The sequence below is a fragment of the Medicago sativa genome, chromosome 7 (assembly GCF_051527215.1).
Source record: "Medicago sativa cultivar Bolivia chromosome 7, Bolivia_mono, whole genome shotgun sequence".
Classification (NCBI taxonomy): Eukaryota; Viridiplantae; Streptophyta; class Magnoliopsida; order Fabales; family Fabaceae; genus Medicago; species Medicago sativa.
In genome coordinates this window covers 54,002,137-54,022,831 of record NC_140755.1, presented here as the reverse complement: position 1 = coordinate 54,022,831, position 20,695 = coordinate 54,002,137, and the positions used below count along the sequence as shown (strand labels likewise).

The window sequence follows — 20,695 nt, the reverse complement described above, 5'->3', positions numbered from 1 at the left end:
CAACATAAATTCTACCATTCAAATTTTACTTATTTGATATGTAAGGGAATACAAGACATTAAAATAATTAATCGTTGTCTAACTCATTGTTATTGTTTCATTACTGTAGTTATCAATGCAGAAGGAAAAACTCTTGGTTACTTGGTGAGCAAATAATGATACAAATTTGGAAGAATGATATATGTTAATGGGATAACTTAATTACTATACTATTACCTTTTGTTCACCGTTGATATTTTGTAGGATCAATATGGTGGTAGATATGTCTATCCCGAAGGATTATATAATTTCTTACTCTACATTAACAAAAAGTACAAAAATCCTAAAATCTACATCACTGAAAATGGTTGGTTTTCATTTTGATCATATTTACATCATTATAACCAAAATATCTATAATTTATGCCACAAAAGAGATCAATAACTTTTTTTTTGTTGTGAAATCCTCTCTTTGTAGGAATTCCTTCGATCAAAATTCCAAATCCATTGAATGACGAACATCGAACTGCTTTCATTACTGCACATATAAACGCTACCAAATCAGCAATTGAGTAAGTTGTTGTTTTTTTTTCTTTTCACATCCTTAGAATTTGAAAAGGTATTATCTAATGTCAATTTGAGAAATGCTAGCAACACACATTTTAACAGACACTTTTCAATACAATCTCTTTGATTGGTTAAAATTCACATGGGTCCAACCAAATTATGTGGGACCTATATAAATTTGGTTGGACCAATGTGAGTTTTAACCAATCAAAAATAATGTGTTGAAAAGGGTGTGTTAAAATGTATGTTGCTAACATTCCTCTGTTACTTTTCTAAGATCTATTTATTTTGTAGTGTGTCTACTGCAAACATGTCTAATATTGTTCTTCTCAACTAATGTAGAGTTAAAAAAAATCAAAAAAACTAGTAACTATATTTTTTTTCGGTTGTTTAGTATGAATATAATCAAGTACCTTTAAACCAACAATAGATTGGTCCAAGTGTTAAGAGATTTGGGACCTTAGCTATTGTGTATGAGTTCGATCTTTGATTCTTGTGTATGAGGAAAATTCACTTCAGAGGGGAGAATACATCTTGTGTCCTCCACTGATTTCTTGATAGGATAGAGATTAGTCAATGTTAAACAACGGTGGAAACTTTAGACATATAACATGGTAATCGGAAAAAAATGGTAACCGGAAAAAAAAAAATTAATTTCAAAAAGAAAATAATGAAAATATAACAAGTTAAATTAAAGTGTATTTTAATGACTACACATGAATAATATAAAACTTTATATTTAAACATTTAATCATCTTTATATATAAGAATCTTTAGAGCAGAAATTTTAATCTCTTTCTAATAATCATGGTTTTGACTCGTAAAATGTATTGTTCACTTTGAAGAAGTTGCATCTTTTAATATTTATAATTTTAGTTCGAAACATATCTAATATCGAAAGGCGACAAATTCAAAGTTATGAAACAAATCTATTGTTAAATAGCATGCTTCTATAACTTTGTTTCCAAAGGAAACATATATTTAATGCAATTATATTTTTACATTGACAGTGATGGCGTAAATGTTCATGGATACTTTGCATGGGCAGCATTTGATACGTTTGATTTTAACGATGGATATTCTAAAAATATGGGGCTTTATCATGTCGATTTTAATGATTGTCTCAAACGTATACCAAAAGACACAGCTAAATGGTACAAAAAGTATTTGACCCACGATTTGGATCAATAAATGTTCTTTTTGTAATTGGCCTCATCTTGGAAAAGAAGGAGCAATTCTCAGTTGAAGTATGATTATTTATATTGTATTGTTTGTTTTTTGTTATAAATAAAACACAGTATTCAGTCCAATGACTGACTAATATGTTGTTTATTTCATTTTTTGTTTGAAAGTTTTTAACAGTTTCACATCTATATGTTGAATTTATATTAGTGAAGATATTTCCATGAGAAATGTGTTAATAATGATGACTTGAAAATAAATAAATTGGTCCAATGATCATTAGATTAAATAGCCCCAAAAAAGTTTCAAACCCCTGGAGAAAATGTTTGTGAAATGTGAGTTTAGCTTGTTATGTGAACTATGTGATATTTAGATACATTGACTTTCTTTGTTTGTGTCACGACCCAAAATTTACAATCGTGACTGGCGCATGAACTAGTCTGTGATGTATCAGCAAGCCTAATCACCAAACTTGCCAAACAATAAATAAGCAATTTCTGAACTAACTTTCACTACAAATTAACATTTACTTAAATTTCGACAAAGTAACCTCTGTATTTTCAGCGTTTCCAAAATCATATTCATGTTCATAAACCTATATCATTAGCGAGAATTCCAAAATGATATAACTAGATGATTATACAATTGAAAATATTATATTTCTAGACTTCCAAATAGTTTCCGGTACATCACCGACTCACATAAATACATAAACAAAAGAACTGTCAATCAAGAAGGCCTGCAAAAAAGAGTGAAACTTCTAAACTTTAGGTCTGCTAGCATATGATACTCAGCTACTTGTGAATCTGAAAAATAATAGAATATGAAAGGGTAAGTCACAAAGACTTTGCGAGGAGACAACAACCACCGCTAACTAGAAGGGAAACACACATGGACACAAATAGTTATTCTTCTTAATTTGATATGAAAATTGCTCTGCAAATCTTTAATGGCAGTAAATACTCTTCACGGGTAAGTTCAGAAAATACTGAAGGTGAGAAAAACACAAGAAAGGGGGGTTGAATTGTGTTAGCTTTTTCTTCGTTTTCTCCTAAGCTGAAAACACTAATCAGAAGCAAAGTGAGAACTGATTCTGAAGTGAAGTTCAGAACTAATATGCAGCGGATAACAACAGAGAGAGAGAAGGAAGAAAGACACAAAGCAATTATACAGGTTCCTTCCACAAACCGGAAGTAATCCTGTCCCCCTTGCATTTCCAAGGAGAGTTCACTAAAATGTAATATCTGATTACAACTGCTCACTGCTAAACTTAGCAAGAGACTTCAAATTGCTCAAGCACACAAGCAAGAGGCTTCCTATGCTCCTGAACACAATCAAGAGACTTTTATTGCTCAAGCACAACTGCAAGAGAATTCTAATCAAACAAGATTACAAAGAAAAATGTTTGAGGTTGAACACTTGATATACAATCAGTGGTGTTCACAAAACAAATCAGATACAGACTCTAGAATTTCTAAGATATGAACTTGAAAACAGAAATTCTAAGTGAACTTTGAATGCAGAACAATTTCAGCAGAGTTTTAGCACTTGTAAATTGTTGTTGAGTCTCTACCAATCTCTAAGTCTTCACTCCTTTATATACAGGTGTGAAAGAGACGTTGTGAAATTGCCAGCACATCAAAAAGAGTCGTTTGAAGTTTTGATCAATCACCAATGATCTTTTGCCTGATATGGTTGTTGTCCTGTGAAGGATCAATTAGTAATCCATTCCTATTGTGAAGGAACATCGTTACAGGCAGAGCTGTAATTCAGAGCTGTTTTCTTGTCTTGTAGCAGGGACACTGCAGAGTAGTGGATGTAGTGGTTGTACACTTCGTACAATTGTACTTTGTCAACGCTTTTTGAAGATTAGCATCCAATGCCTTCAAATCTATTCAAAACGATCGTTGCTTCACATTCCCAGTCTTCTGCAATGCTTAGACGACTTTAAATCCATTGAACAGCTTTTGAAAACTTTAAGTCTTGCATCTTCTAATGAACTGCAGCTTCTGGTGATTTTCAGCTTCTTATGAGGTTGCTTCTGATGAACTTGCTTCTGATGAACTTCAGCTTCTGATGTCGTCATCACTTCAGGAGCACTTTTGACTTCAGGAGCACTTCTCTTCAGACGCTTTAAGCTTCCTTTTTGTTGATTTCTTAGCTCTCTTTTGTTCATCCAGAACCTATTTAAGATGTAAATTTTGTCTATGGTCCTGTACACTTGAACACATATTAGCTAGTCCAATTGACAATTTTTAATACCTTGTTATCATCAAAACTCTCAAGGTTCAATGTTAAACATATTTTGTTCCAACAAATACACCATTGTCATTTTCAAAGTTAGAATGAGATTCAGATGATCGATGCAAGGTCCATCATAGCAAGATTTGATTCCTCTTCAACATCAGTCAACATCCAGATTCCAGATCTTCCCATGTTACCATGATACTTTTCTTGACGTTATTCTTAAATGCTTCCTTCTTGGCAATTTCCTTCTTAGGTTTCTCCTTTTGAAGCACAAGACATTCAACTACAAAGTTTCCAAGCTTTTTGCAGATGAAGCAAACCTTAGTGCCATCCTTATTTTCCCTGAAGCTGGATCCTATGGCACCATTGTTCTTCTTTTCTTCTTATACATGTGTTGAAGCCTCTTAGACAAGAATGTCACCTCATCCTCATCAGATCCATCTATAGTCTCATCATCTGGAGTGTCTTCTTCAAACTCTATAGCTTGCAGAGCTTTGACTATTTTGCCCTTTGATTTAAGAGAAATTTACTTGATTTTTCTAGAAGGATCATCCTCTAATAACTCTATCTCATGATTTTTCACTTAACTTATCAGGGTTTCCACACCCATAGTATTCAAATCTTTAGCTTCTTGAATAATAGTTACCTTGGTTCTCCATCTAACAGGATGACTCCTTAAAATCTTCTTTACATGATTTGTTGTAGTGTAGCTTTTGCTTAGCACATGTCAACTAGAGACAAGTGTTTGAAACCTTGAAACCATAGTTTCAATATCTTCATCATCCTTCATTTTGAATAGTTCGTATTGTTGGACTAGAAGATTTTCCTTGACTTCATTCACTTGTTGATTTCCGTCATATGTGGAGCAGAGGGAATCAATATACCCTTAGCAATAGATTTCTCAACAATTTTAGTATACTTAGGGAAGGGAAGATTATTCACCATGATACTACAAGCTTTATGATGTTTCTTCTAAAGCTTTTTCTACTCCTTTGTCAAACTTTTTCTTTTTAAAGTGGCTCCATCTGCATTGACTAGAATGCTACAACCATATTCAATTATACCCCATAGTTCTTCATCAAGAGTTATGACATGACTATACAATTTGTTTTTCCACCGAGAATATTGCTTAGCATCCCCACTGAAGATGGGGAGGTCTAGACAGATAGGAATTAGATTTGGATTCTGAAGCAGCGTTGTTAATTTCAGGAGGAGGAATAACTTCCAAATAATGGTTTTTTGTACTGTTAAGTGTTTTTATTTATTTTTTGTAAAAAAATTGTGTTTTTATTTATTTATATAGTTTTCTAGATCAACAAAAAGTAACACTAACAAATAATCTTTCATATTTTCGGTTTTAAATTTGGAAATGTGTGCATGAGTTTCTGGAAATCTAAAACAAACCGAAATTAAATTTTTGAAGTTTTCCAAAATAAACTTTGAATCAAAATTGTTACATAAAATTTCTTTGGGAAATATGTACTTTGAATGTTATGTGAGGGTGAGTAACTCCAACCTTGCAACCCTAGCTTTCAAATCCCCTCATATAGTTCCCTGGCAGTTGAAAAATAGATGGGAAAACTGTCTTTTGAAACTGAGCTCTTTTCATTTTTTGATCTCTCACATTTGCAGGTCTCTCAGTTATTGGTTATGTTTGGTGGTCTTCACCTCCTGTTCATATTATAGGAGACCTTGTTAAAAAAAGACCTGGTCTTCCTTATTATAGGTTTTGTTAATGCTTGACTTAGGGTTTGGTTTGGGCCCCTGTTAGCCTCTAATTTCAACATGCTCATGTAATGCAGTTAACACTGGTTGATTGTTATCTTTGCAGGAATCAAAGTTTTTCCCTTTCAACTTGAGTATTTCGACGAGATTTAGACCTAGCACATAAAATGGTCTAAAAGTCCCAGAGTTCAACAAGATGAAGCCAAGAAGGCAAGCTCGTTAAAGCTAAGCAATTACTGTTGAGGCGGGAAGATTTTGAATTTCAAAGAGAAGCGGTTTCCTCAATAGAAATGTTGGAGACAAGCGGTTGTCCACATGAAAGAAGTGTTGATCGTGGAGTTAGGCTTTTTCCAGTTATTTTGCTATGTATAAATAGTAGTTTTCCATATGGAAAACGGATCGCAAATTACTTATAGAAATTCTAAAACACTCGAGGTACCGACGCGAGAGAAAAGAGTTATATAGAATGTATGTAAAATGATTTGTCGAACCACCTTTATTTTAATTGAATGCAATCTATCTTTTCTTTAAGTTTCTGCATTTTAAACTTTTAGCCTTTATTTTGCATTTACTGCGTTTCCTTTTATTTCAAACCTTTTTTCTGTCAAAAGACACCATACAGACTCATCTTGTTCATAAAGCAACCTATGAATTTGATGAACGCACACATTTTTTTTTCTGAAAACTTTGTACAACATGTTCTAGGATTTTTGGTTTCATCCTTCTTGTAATAACCAAAACCAATCCTTCTTGTTTACCAAAAACACCGGTAAACAAATTGAACGCCCAGTGGAACCTTGTTTGTGCAAATTTTGAAAATAACTTTCGTTTTTTCAAACAATTTTTAAAGCTTTTCTCGTGAAAACCGTTTTTGGAAAATTAGAAACTATTTTTAGTAAACTTTTTCTCTAGAAAAACTCTTGATTTGTGCATGCATTTAAGAGGTGGTAAAACTTTGAAAGTAATGACTTAATCCACCAGTAGTTGTGCTTCTGCGTCATCACAATCATCACAATCCTCTTCACAAACACAATTTACACAGGTATCTACCCTTTCAATGGGTGTTAGTGTATCAACGGCCGCGGGGGCAGCCATGCCGATTTCGACGGAAATGGGAGTAACCGCTTCCACAATCGCTTCGACAATAACCGCTGCAATGACACGACCAGAAATGAGAACCTTTGTGCTTCCATTTACGGCCGATGTATGTAACACCCTAAACCCTTAAAGCGGTAAGTCACACAAATGATACAATCATATAAAGAATTTAGATGTCACATCTTCAATAAATCCAAAACATGCATAATTAATTTTTCAAACTCGCAGCAGAATAATATCATAAAATCTCATCAACGTATAATACAAATCTCCAAATTAGTCATGCCACATATATCATAATACATCACCAAATATAAATCTAAAATCTCAACATACTGAGTGATAATCTCATCAAAACGTGAAAATAAACGACAAGAGACCGACACCCTAATTGTAACAGCCCGTTTTTCGCTAGAATTATTTTAATTATTTATTATATGTGTTTATATGTGTTTGTATGTGATTATTTGTCTCGGTGTTTATTTTACTTGGGATTAGTAGATTTTGGCTTAAGAAGGGTATTTTAGTCATTTTAGACTTAAGGGCATTTTGGTCATTTGGTAAGCAAGGGTAAAATATTCTTTTGGTTACGAGAATTATTTATAGTGTTTTAAGTGGGAATGACTATTTTACTAAGTTACTAGTGAGTTGTGTTAATTAATTAGAGGCGGTAATTATTCGTTAATTTAGCGGTTTAAGAGTGTAGTAACTCAGTGAATTAGTTGGTAAGAATATTGAGCCCATTTAGACAACTAGAGATTGATCACATTTGTGTAGTGACTATATAAACACTAGTCTTATGAGAAATTAGGTCATTACTTTCATTCACACACTTTTACAAAACATTTTGACATAGAGGTATAGAGAAAAAGGGGATCTTGAAGAGTAAAGAAGAACTAGAGAGAGAAAGCTTGGGGTTGGTGGCTAGGAGCTAAGTTGAAGCTATGAATTGGATTCTTGAAGATTAGATGTAAGGGGGATAGTCTCTTTTCACTAATTAAGCTATAATCTCTTAATTTCACTTATGTGTTTAAGTGCTTTTGTGATAATTGTGACTTTTTGAGGTTTTCAATGATGAAATTCGTGCTCTTAATTCTTGTGAATTTAAGAGTATGATAAACTTCATGAAATTGATGTATTATGTGCTGAAAACACATAGTTGTTGTTGTTGATAAGTTATTTTGATGATTTTTGCTTAACTTGGTAAAAATGAAGTTGGTGTTGTTGATGATAATTTATACCTTGGGTGTTGCTATTAATGAAGTTATGATTAAGTTGTTGTTGTTTTAATGAGTTTTGAAGAAAATGGGTCATTAATGGTGAATTGAGATTATTGATGATTTGTGGTGAATTGTTGATATTGTTGGTTGAGATAGGTTAGATAAATTTTTGTTTTTGATTATAAGTCTTGGTTGTGATAGGTTTTGGGAAGAAACTTGGGTTTTTATACGAAAAGCTAGTTTAAGTGATTTTGGAAAAATAAGTGGTTATAAGTGATTTTGAGTAAGCTATTTTGGGATGGGGAAAACATTATTTTTCCGGTAGAATATGGTAACGCCCTAGTTGTTATTTATTTATTTGTTGGTTGATTTTAAGTATTTTATTTTATTTTATTTTATTTATGTGATTTGTGGTGTGGTGTATTCATTTATATGATAATTGTTATTATTTATTAAAATAGGAAGAATAAGAATTATTTGGAGTTAAGTGGGTTTTAATTAGAATTAAGTGAATTAAGAGGAGTTAAGGGAAATTAGAAGAGGGAGTTACACTTTTGGAAGGAGAATAGAAAAGTCAGTAATAGAAGTCAGACAAAACATTTTTTTTTCACGTTGAAACTTTGGCTTTTGGAGAGAAAGAGGAGAAAACTTAGAAGATGGTAGGAGAAGAGGGATAACCCATTTTTGCTGTAGAATCTTCAATTAAAGTAAGGGTGGGATGATCTTTCTCTAATAATATTGTATGATTTCTGAAATTTAATTGAAAATGGTGATGTTCTTGATTTAGGGTTAGAAAGTTATGTTACGTTGCTATAATGAAATGAATTATGTTAAGAATGCATGTTTTCTATGTTGTTTTGACTGATATGTTACCCATAGAACCTATAAACATTGTTGCAAATCATTTGGGGGTTTGGGTGATCAAAAATTGGGCTTTTGGAGTGAAAACTGGTCTTTCCCATAAGCTGTGACGTCCAAAATCGGGCCTCGAACTGCCGAAATCGGGCCCCAAATTCTGAGCTGATTTTCCAGCTTTAGTTCGACAAAAATTGGGCCCCGAATGGTCAAATTCGGCCACCGATTTTCTGTCAGCAAAAACTGGAAAACACTCACTTTTTCACCCGTTTCTGTTTTGAATTAGCTTTCGGTGTAAACATGAAAGTTGAAGATAATTAAGTTAGCTTTATAATGGTCTTGGTTTGGCGTGGAAAAGATTTTTAAATTTTGAGTTATGATAAAAATAGTCCAAGTGGGTCTTCAGAAAACTTTAAGAAAACTTAGCATAACTAATCTCAAGTTAGTCCAAAAACTTATGGTTGGTTTCCCAACCTCAAACTTAAGTATTAGGGATTTAGTTTAGGTGTTTTATGAGTATTTGGCTTATGTCCTACCGATTAAACTTGATTGCTTTTAGAGGATGTTTTGGACTTTGAGATGAATGTAATTGATTTATATATATGCTATGTTGTTGATTTCCGTTGTTTGGTGTTGTTGAGTTGTTGTTGACTAAGTTGCGGAGTGTGTCATAAATGATTAGGCACAATTGATGTTGTCGTAGTGGTTGTTAAGTTGTATGTTGTTATACACAAAGTGAGTCCATTTTCATACTCATGACCTGTTGAGGGCTTATGCCCTGGAATGTTTATCATTCACCTGTTGAGGGCTTATGCCCTAGAATGTTTATCATTCATCTGTTGAGGGCTTATGCCCTGGGATGCTTTAACCATCCAAATTGCTGAGGGCTCATGCCCTGGAATGCTTGTCATTCAACGCTCGTAAAATGGTACCACATGCATATTGCATTAGTTGTTGTAGTCGTTGCATTGTCGAAGTTGTCGGTGTCGGTTGAGTTGCTGGTGTCATTGTGGATAATGAAATGTTGTTGTTTGTTTCAGACATGTTGATGTTGATGTTTTCATTAAATTGATGAATTATATATATATATTATTATTTGATTGTGATTCTCACCCCTTCTGCTTGAAAATGTTGCTCTTCGTATGGGTAACTTGCAGGTACTGATGATTAGTAGGATTGTCTGGCTCAAGTGTCGTAGGCTCTGATACGTAACGGGATGGGATACGCTTTTGTTGTTATTTCATTCATTTTGTATCAATTTTATAAAAGATTATGTTGTGTTCGTTGTTGATGACAATATTATTTCGTTGAGGCCTTTGTGCCAAGAACTTGTTGAAGTACTTGTTGAAGTTGAATTATGTTTAAAAGAAATTTTCCACTGCAATTATAAAAGAGATTTTCACGTTGTTGAATAAATGGAATACTTTCTATCTTATGAATTTATGAGAAGCAGTGTGACACTTCGTTTTGTGGATTACTCTGATTTATTATATTAATATTACGTTCTTGGGAGAACGGGGTGTTACAATAGAGTTTAGTGTAAGGAACGCATAGGCAAAACAGAATCGAAATCGGATTTGCAAACAAGATTTTACGCGCGAAAACGCAAAAACGTGTTTCTGTTGTTCTGCATAGGTGACACGGCCGTGTGTCTAGTTGACACGACCGTGTGTGAACCTTTTGGTTAGGTGACACGGCCGTGTGCACTCATGACACGACCGTGTCAGTCCTAAAGTGCCCGGAAGCCTCGTTTCTTTTTGTTTTTGTGTACTACTAAGCATGTCAATGGTTCCTAAACACCTAAACCTAATGTATTCATGCATAATTGGACTTTCTTGAGTGGTGTAACTTGGTTTTGTTTTGAAAACTTGAATTCTTTGAAAAACGACAAAATGATATGAACTTTGTGAAACTTTGGGATTGTGATGAATTGGCCTATGAAACATATATGTATACGCTGCTGCACTCACATGTGACTTGTGTGTATACTTAGTTGAGGTATTCGAACATGTTTTATTTGTTTTGTTGACTAACTTAGAAAATGAAAGACGCGATACAAACTTAGAGAATTTTGGTGTTTGTCGGCATTGGCCTATGAAACGTATGTGTACACACTACTACACTTATATGTAATTTGTGTGTATACTCGGTTGAGGTGTTTGAATTCGTTTACTTTGGTTTTGATAGATTTGTCGGAGAATGCTAGTTTTCATAAACTTAGCCGAACTTTGTCAAACTAATGTCTTATGGTCGGAATACTCTTAGTAGACTTTGAATTCATGTTAGTAAGATTTAATGTGAATGAAGTGTGAAGGATTGGGTGTTTGAAATTGATGAATGTCTTGTTGTGACTAAATGTCCGTTTTTATGTAATAGGCGAATTAAAACCTTATGGTTAGTTTGAGGTGTTAAATGTTGTTGATGATGTTGATGTTAATTCTTATGGTGTTTATGAATAGATGATTTTGATAATGACTTGTTGATTGTATGGATGTAAGTATTTGATAGTGCAATTGTTGGTGAATAACATAAATGTGGGGTGATTATTATGTTAATATTTATGGTGGTGAATTAATGAATTGTCGAATCCTTACTTGAAGTCCATGCATTCATAGTCATATGAGGTGATCTTGAAGTATGTAACTGCGGGGTGATTATTACATAGCTTTTGCATGACATAAATGCGGGTGATTATTATGTCGGTGGATTCATTAACGGTAAAATTATCTCATATGGTACCACATGCATCAAGAAGAGTCTAGAACATTGCGTACATTATGATTTGGTGAGTCGAGTCATATTTGACAATATGAATTGGTGTATACGTGTATTGGTGAAACTTGATTAACCTATGAATATGTGGTGAATGTATGTATTGGTATACTTGTGGAGTATTAATGTAGTTGAGTTGCTTAAATCAATTGAATTTAATTGTGTCATTTATTTTCATTATTATCTTTGATTATGAATTATGAACTAACCCCCAATAAGGATTTGGTTGTCTGCCTTCCTTATCCGTATGGATGGGTAGACAGTGTGCATGAATAAATTGCTTTGGTGAGTTGCTTGAGGATAGCTTGGAGCTACCTCGTTCATTTGCTTTTTCGGAGTCGAGTGTGTCGGATCTGATTAGGACATCTTTATGTTTGAAGTCTTATGACTATTTTGTTATTTTTACGACTCAGTTGTTGAGATGAGAATTTATATTGGTGATTTATTTGAAGATGTAACATCTAAATTCTTGATATGTCGTATCATTTGCGTAATTTATCGCTTTTAGTGTTTAGGGTGTTACACTAATCAGAGCCCTAAACTAAGACTCCAAAGCAAAGAGACGAGGTAGCTCAAAAGCTTGCCTCAAGCATACTCACAAGCAAAGCAACTAATCCTGCAAGCCATCTACCCATTCATACAAATAGGCAGGTGGTTAACCAAATGACCACTGGCGTTAGATAACATTCCACAAATAAAATATAATCAAATGAAAGTAAAACGACATATTTAATTTCAAATGATTAACAAAAACTTAATTAAATCATTTACAACAACTCCACATCATTATTAAACATCAGGCATGCAAGCATGAAGCTACACAAGCACAATTTCACATCTTCACATATTCACCAAATTTCACCAAGTACATAAATCACCAAGTTTCACCAATGCACATAGTCAAATATGGCACGTTTAACCAATTATCAAATGTACGTTATGCCCATAGACACAACTCTATATGCATGTGGTAGCAATCGTCGTCACTTGATACAACTTTATTATAATCATCGTCACTAAATACAAGATATTTTAATCATCATTGTGTTTACCGGTGTTTTTGGTAAACAATACGGGTTGGTTTTGATTATTACAAGCATGATCAAACTAGAAATCCTATGACATGTTTTGCATTTGTTTTCAAGAAAAAGAGTTCACAACCAACATATGAACTTGATGAATGTGAACTCCCACGTAGACAACCGCTTGTCTCCCACGTTTATATTGAGGAAACCACTTCTCTTTGAAATTCGAAATCTTCCCGCCTATTGCTTGGCTTCGACGTTATCGCATCCTTCACTCACGTCTTGTCGAACTCTAAGGCTTTTAGACCTTTTTAAGCTAAGTCCACATCTCGTCGAACTCCTCAAGTTGGAGGAAAGAACTTCGATTCATGCAAAGATAAAAGTCAACTATTTTTGACCGCATTAAATGAGCATTTTGAAAATACAGGCTAACAAATTGCCTCCCAAAAATGCCATTTTCAACTGAATATATTCGATGGAGAGAATTGGCATTTTTGAAAAACTCTTAACTATTTCAAAGCATGATGTCATGTCAATCATGACTTTCAAGATTTTGTGCGCCACCACTTCTGTAGTTGAAAAGTTAATGGAACCTTTCCATTTACCCCAAAACGCCATGTGTCCCCCCGATATCCTTTCATCTCCATTTTCGCATGTTTTCCCAACTTTCACGTCATTATAGCGCCTCCTTTTTGTCGATCGGTTTCCCTTGAGAATTCCAACTTTCCCACTATCTCCACCAACTATTAAACCATTCAGCGGTTATTAATTACGGGGAAATGAAATGTTTTCTCTCCTATCAACTATCTCATTACTTATAAAGCTCAGTTGCACGTTCATTCTTGATTTCACCCTTTCTTCTTGAAAGACCCTGCATTCTGCTTTGGTGAACGACGAAAACAGAATTCCACAATAATGGAAAGCCTTTTAGAAGACTACTTGCTCGTAATCATCAAGAAAATAGTAGTGTTCAGAGATGAGAACCTTCTCCGGTTCGAGATGACTTCTAATACCTTCAGAAGCCTTCCCGTGAGAATGCGGTACTCAGGGCTCTACACGAAATTTCTTATGGTATCTCATTGACCATTGGCCTAGCGAGGGAAAACGTAAAGTCATGCGGCAAATCTCTCATAGCAGCTATGCAGTATACAGCGTGGATCGGCGGCTCAGATGCTTCAAGGAGATCAACCCAACCTGGATGAGATAAAGCTCATTCTCAGAAAAGCAGCTGCCCATGGGTTCGACGGGGCCAAATATTTCGAGCTTATGTTGACAGTATTGGCCAGTAATGGTTTCTCGATGGAGGAGATCTTTTCCGTCTTTAAGGACCTTTTCGATCGCAAACAGCCCGGTGATTGTGAAAGGACCCTTATGAATGTCGACAACATTCCTTTCTTCTAGGGGTTTTTTTGGACAAAGCCCTTACCTCCAGGTTTGGAGTATATGTTCACTTGTACATCCAACGGGACCTGTAAGGGTCATGGTAGGAGGCCTAACATCTTATGGCCGCTGCCAGGGGCAGATGAGGAGTACTCGATGACAAAACTTTGCCTTTTCTACCGTCTCTATGTTGAGATTTCCTGGTTCCTGGTCCATAAGTCCATCAACAAACCACACATTATTAATAGAGATAGAAGAGTTACTAATAGTTCCAATACCAATGATCTTGCCAGTCTGGCTTCCTCCAAATCCCACAGTTCCTCCCTCTTTCATTGTGAGGGTTAGGAACATAGACTTTTATCTTGTCATGTGTCGTGAGCAACCACTGTCCAGGTATCATGATCTCTGCTTTTCCTTTCCTCTTAAGCATATATGCAGCATTAAAAATTTCAGTGTTAGGTAACAATATCTTTATGGGTCATTTATGGTTAGTCCTGAAAGGTATATGTTGGAACAAAATATGATTAACATTGTCATCTTAAGTTTTGATGATAACAAGATATTAAAAGTTCAATTGGATATGCTAATATTTGTTCAAGTATGTAGGACCATAAACTAAAATTTATAAGTCTTTAAACAAGGCATTGGTTTTGGAGGAACAATTGAGAGCAAAAGAATTTACTAGAGAAGCTTTGTTGTAAGTCAGAGTCTGAAGACATCAGAGTCTGAAGACCATCAGAAGCTGACAGTCAGAGTCTGAAGTCACCAAAGTCTGAATACCTTCTAAGTCTGAAGTGAAGAATCAAGTCAGTTATATTGGTTATTTGAAAACACAAGTTTGCAGAAGGAATAGAAGACTGGAGCAACGACTATTTTAGAGGAAAAGGCATTGAATGCTTATCCACTGAAGAAGGTAAGAGAAAGGACAATAGTATAATTGTAAAACCACTACCCCATTACTTCATTATTGTCCATGCATAGTACTGCTACAACTGTGTCTCTGCTGGTTAATTCTCCATACACGAAATGGTTTTCAAATTAGTCCTTGCTAGGACATTATCCAAATCAAGCAACAAATCATTGGTGATTGAACAATCTTATACAACGACTCTTTGATGTGCTGGCACCTCTACAACATCTCCTTCATACCTATATATAAATGAATGAAGACATGAAGATTATTAGAGACTCTACAACATTTAAACTCTGTCAAAACTCTGCTGAAATTGTTGCGCATCAATTACTTAGAATTTCTTAACAACTTTGATATCTTAGAAATTCTAGAGTCTTAAGAGTCAGATTTGTTTTGTATTGTGAACACCACTAATTGTATATCAAGTGTTCAAACCAAACTTATTTTTGTGTAATTGATGACAGGTCATCTTACGTTATTCTTAGCATGTTTTTCAATTTATTTTAGTAGGATTTCGAAGCAAAATGGAGGAGTATTAGAACGATTGCCTATGATTTCGGGACTTTTGTAATGTTTTCTATATTTGAGTTTGTAATTCAAATTTCCCGAAACATAGCAATTTTAGGGGGTTTTTGAAGTAATTCACGAAGAAATCATGCAAATCGGCAAATCAAGAACATCCAAAGAAATGTGAAGATTCAAGAAACAAGAAAGAAGATTCAATAGGCCTCAAAAGACTTACAAATGGGAGGAATTTTGTTCCCAAAGTACCGAGGCAAGTTATATGAAGACGAAGACCTAAAAACGACGAAAAATCGGAGATTGGGCCTGGAAGAAAGACACCATGCACTTAGGGCTTGAGAAAAATGCCTAGGGCATGATTTAACAAACCATGCACCTAGGGAATTTCCCATGCACATAGGGAATGCAAGGGGTGCATTCTCATGCGTCCCGTGCATTTTCTATGCGCCCCGTGCATGCAAAAAGTCGAGGCGCAAATGTCTTTTCCTGCTTCTGTTTTGGGTAAAGCCTGCACTTTTAGCCCAAACGCAGGTAGAAACTCTCACTATAAATACCAGCCTTCCTCATTTGGAATTTCTCGTTCATAACTGTGGCAGTTCAAGAGGAATGCGATTTTGGAGCTTCGGGCGAGTTTCTATCTTCTCCTTGATTTTCTACGGTATGTTTTTATCTATATTAATTTGTTTTTAGTTACCATGTGTAACTAAATCTTTTTAGGTTAGAGTTCTAAGATGAACCTCTGTATATTTTTGTTGGATATTTATTTATTTATCTAATATGTCGTTTATTTTATATATTCTTTTGTTCACTATTAAGTTTTATTAGGAAGTAGTTTTATTTCTGTGAGAGGTGCAACCGTAGATTAGGTACTTAGGTTGTGACAGGGCCTAATATTGATATCACTAAACGTATGCTTATATCTTGATATTTATATCCCTCTACTGATAACTATCTGCCTAGGAAGTAAGTGATTAATAATTAGCCAAAGATACTGGAATAATTGTTGACCTTACGCATAGGTACCCATTGGCTAGAATTCATTGGGTCGGATGGTGCCTCACCGAACCTAGGAATTAACTGGTTAGTAATTAGGGAAACAAATACCTAGCTGTCCGACTTAAAGGTATAACCTAGTAGAATCATTCTCTTGAAACCTTTAGTACGGTAGACCTAAATTAGGGTTTCCCGTTTGTAGAACTACTAAGAAAGCGTAGAGAGAGTGTGCTATGAGTGTCCTAAGATTCATAGATGGGCAGGCCTAAGGGAACCTTGGCCTTCATTTCCTTGGGAAACACTGGAAAGCGAATATAAAGTTTATGTTATAATTACCTTTGAATTAGCGAGACCCCGCACGCAAGGATCACCGTGAGATCAACATGTGCAGTTAGCCATCGGAGGGAAAAGCCTAAGTAGGTACTCAGTGTTAAATCCCATTGAGTCAGGTTGGTGCCTTACCTAATTAGGAGAATCCCAACGGCCTCATCACCTGTATAGTCTACCTAAGATAAATAAATGTGACATACTTTTACTTATTATCCAACAATAAATATACAGAGGGGATTCGAAGAATCCCAACCGCTGCTTACTTTTGTGTAACCAAAAACAGGTAAACTTGCTCTGTTGCAAACAAATAAAAATTGCAACCTAAATTTTACACCGGCAACCTACAAAATAAGTAACGCGAATTGTTTGGACGAAACGACAATCCCTGTGGATACGATACTCTACCTATCACTTTATTACTTGGTAAACGATTTGGTACACTTTCCATATCCGATACGCATGAGTAATTTGTTTGTTTAGAAGTCTCTTTTTATTTTGTGCTTGAGCATAGGGAATCTCTTACTTTTGTGCTTAAGTATTTGAAGTCTCTTGCTTGTGTGCTTGACCATTTGTAATTAAATTGGATTATATTGAAATCTCCTTGGAAGTGCATGGGAGACTGGACAACTTCCGGATTGTGGAAGGAACCAGGATAATTGTTTTGTGTCTTTCTCTTCTCTCTCTATCTTTACTTTATCTGCTGCATTAGACTCTGAACATTGCTCCAGATTCTAAACTCTATCAAACTCTGGAATTAGTTTAAAAAGAATAAAAAACGAACACAATTCAACCCCCTTCTTGTGTTTTTTTCACCTTCAGTTGGTACCAGAGCTCTGGTTATGTTGTCTTAGCACTTAACCCTGTAACAGAAAAGATATGAGAAAAACATTTCTATTGGTGGTAGTGGTCCTGGTGCTTCTAGTGCTACTGTATCATATGATTATGGTACAGATGACAAGTCATCTGGTTCAAGTAAGCCTCCAATGTTCATTAGTGATCCTGATATATTCTCTTGGTGGAAAACCAAAATATATAGTCATATCATGGGCTTAGGTGAAGAATTATGGAATGTCCTTGAAGATGGTGTTGGAGATTTGAAGTTAGATGAAGAAAGTGTTGTTGTTGATAGGAAGAAACACATTGCTGATCAGAAGAAGATGTACATGAAACATCACAAGATCAGAGACATTCTTGTTGCTGCTCTGCCTCACAAAGAGTACTTGAAGATGAGTGATAAATCTACGGCTAAAGCAATGTTTTCTTCTTTGTGTTCAAACTATGAAGGTAAGAAGAAATTCAATGAGGCTAAAGCTACTATGTTGGTTCATCAGTATGAATTGTTCAAGATGAAAGAGGATTAATACATTGAGATTATGTACTCAAGGTTTCAGACACTAGTCTCTGGGGTTTAGATTTTGAAGAAAAGTTATGTATCTTCCGATCACGCAAACAAGATTCTAAGGAGCTTACCTGCTAAGTGGAGACCTAACGTGACAACTATTGAGGAAGCTAAAGATCTAAATACTCTAAGTGTTGAAGATCTTATAAGATCTCTCAAATGTCATGAGATGTGGCTAAATGAACAAGAACCTGTTAGAAAGCCAAAATCAATTGCACTAAAGTCTAAAGGAAAGTCTTCAAAAGCTTTCAAAGCTAATGAATCTAAAGATGAATCTCCTGTTGGGGGTTCTGAAGAAGATCCTGATGTTGAAGAGATTGTTATGCTCTCCAATAGACTTCAATATCTGGCTAGGAAGAACAAGAAGTTCTTGAGGAGAGACAGTGGTTACAAAGGTTCAAGAAAAGAAGATCAGAAGGGATGCTTCAACTGCAAGAAACCTAGTCACTTCATTGCTGATTGTCCTGATTTGCAGAAAGAGAAATCAAAAGAAAAATCTTAAAAAGTAAAATTCAAATCCAACAAGTTTAAAAGGCATATCAAGTAGAGTCTAATGGCTACTTGGGAAGATTTAGACAATGAATCAGGGTCTGAGAAAGATGAAGCTGAAGATGAAGCAAATGTAGCTGTGGGATCAGTAGCTACAGTGACTTCTGATGTAGAGTCTGGAACAGACTCTAAAGATGAAAATGAGGTATAATTTAAAATTCCTAGATCTGAACTTATTGATTCTCTTAAAGAGCTTCTCAGTCACTTTAAAAACAGATCCAAATAGTTGAAAGATTTAAAAGAAAAATATGTTAGTCTAATGAGACAACATGAGAAAACTCGTTTGGATGTGAAACAGTTAGAAGAAGAAAATAAGAGTTATGCCCTTGCTCTTGAAGGGTATGAAGGAAAACTCAAATATCTTCCTCAGAAAATGAATGATAAGTGTAATGAGAAACCTTTAAGTAAACAAGAGATTGTCCTTAAAGACTTTATCATGACTGAAATTGATAAAAGTAAGATAACTTCTATGATTTATGGCATATACCAGAGCAGTGGTAGAGGAATTGGCTTCACAGAAGGGAAACCTAATGTGGTCAATCGAAAATCATGTTCTGACTGCATTAAGGAAGGTTTGAAAACATATTTTGTGCTAGAAGCTGACAAATCTGAAGTTGTGATGCAGTCAGAACCTGAAGCTTCTGATTCTAAGACTGTGAACATCTCAAAGTCATAGAATCCTAAGTCTAAGGTTGTGAACAACTCTGAATCTAAGACTCCAAAGATTCAGATTCTGAAGAGACCAGAACTTAAATCTCAGGTTCTGATGAACACAGAGTTTGGAACTTCAAAGTCTAATGATCAGAGAAGGAAAACAATTGCAGCTTCATGGGATTTAAGACCAAATGGTGCTAAACCTAGAGTCTTAAATGAACATAAGCCACATAAATTCAAGCACAAGGCACAAAAGAAGACTAAACCTTTCAGGACTAACTCTAAAGGACCCATAAACAAGAACATGAAAATTCAAATCAGGTGACAGCCCTCACAGGAAGATATGAACCTAATGAAAACGAAGGAGTCTCCAACAAAGAATTAGCTAACTCTTACAAGGAACTCTACATCAGAAGTGAAGAACTGATCAAGACAGGAGAAAAGCATAAGAGAATCATCACCTGATTGCAAAATGAAAAGGACTAATTATTGTCAACCAATACCGATCTTCGAAATGAGGTAACTCTTCTGTCTTCTAAACTTGATAACCTAACAAAGACCATTAGAATGATGAATAGTGGGTCTATTACTCTTGATAAGATATTGCTTGATGGAAAAAGGGCTAGAAATGTTTAAGGAATATGGTTCAATTGCAGAATCTAAACAAATAGGGAAAGACTCATGTCACTAAATTTGTACCTTCGAAATAAAAGTGTGATGTCACAAAGTCGGACAACTTGTCTCGACACTCTGGTAAGGATAGAAAAATCCCAAAAAATGGCAAGTTTCCTTTTTGGAAATGTCAATACTGCAATAAGAATGGTCACATAAAACCTTATCGCTACCAATTGTATGGGTTTCCAAAAGGGCGGAACTATCCAAGAAGTAATTATGTGACAAGAAAAGTCTGAATAGCCAAGAATACTAAAACAACTCATAGTATATACATTTTTCAGAGCATCCTCTAGAGAAGATTGGTACTTTGATAATGGATATTCCAGACAGACCGGTTACTTTTTCTTCCCTCTCCTTAGTGGTGCACACTGAGTTAAAGAAGTTATCAGTAACCTTCAATAACCATTCAACTACTCACTCTCAACTTCCCTTTACTTATTCGCTCATAACTTCTGTTCATCCGTTTATAAAACTGACTCGCATCATCTTCATCTCTCTGCTTTGTTCAATTCATCTGAACCATCTTGTATTCTTCCCATTTTTTAAAATGAAGTTTGCTGATCCAAAAGACAGACCATCAAAGGGATCTGAAACTACTCCTCAAAAAGCCT

General features: G+C 35.0%; 1 protein-coding gene across 1 annotated transcript; it reads left to right on the top strand.

Annotated features, from left to right (window-relative positions):
• Positions 1–48: 48 nt before the first annotated feature.
• LOC146906799 (beta-glucosidase 10-like) lies at positions 49–1,891 on the top strand (the record flags this gene model as incomplete). The annotated part of the gene is made up of 4 exons (XM_085728962.1): positions 49–144; positions 244–346; positions 457–550; positions 1,556–1,891. Coding segments are annotated over 4 exons (474 nt in total), but the record flags the coding sequence as incomplete, so codon positions are not given.
• Positions 1,892–20,695: the final 18,804 nt, after the last annotated feature.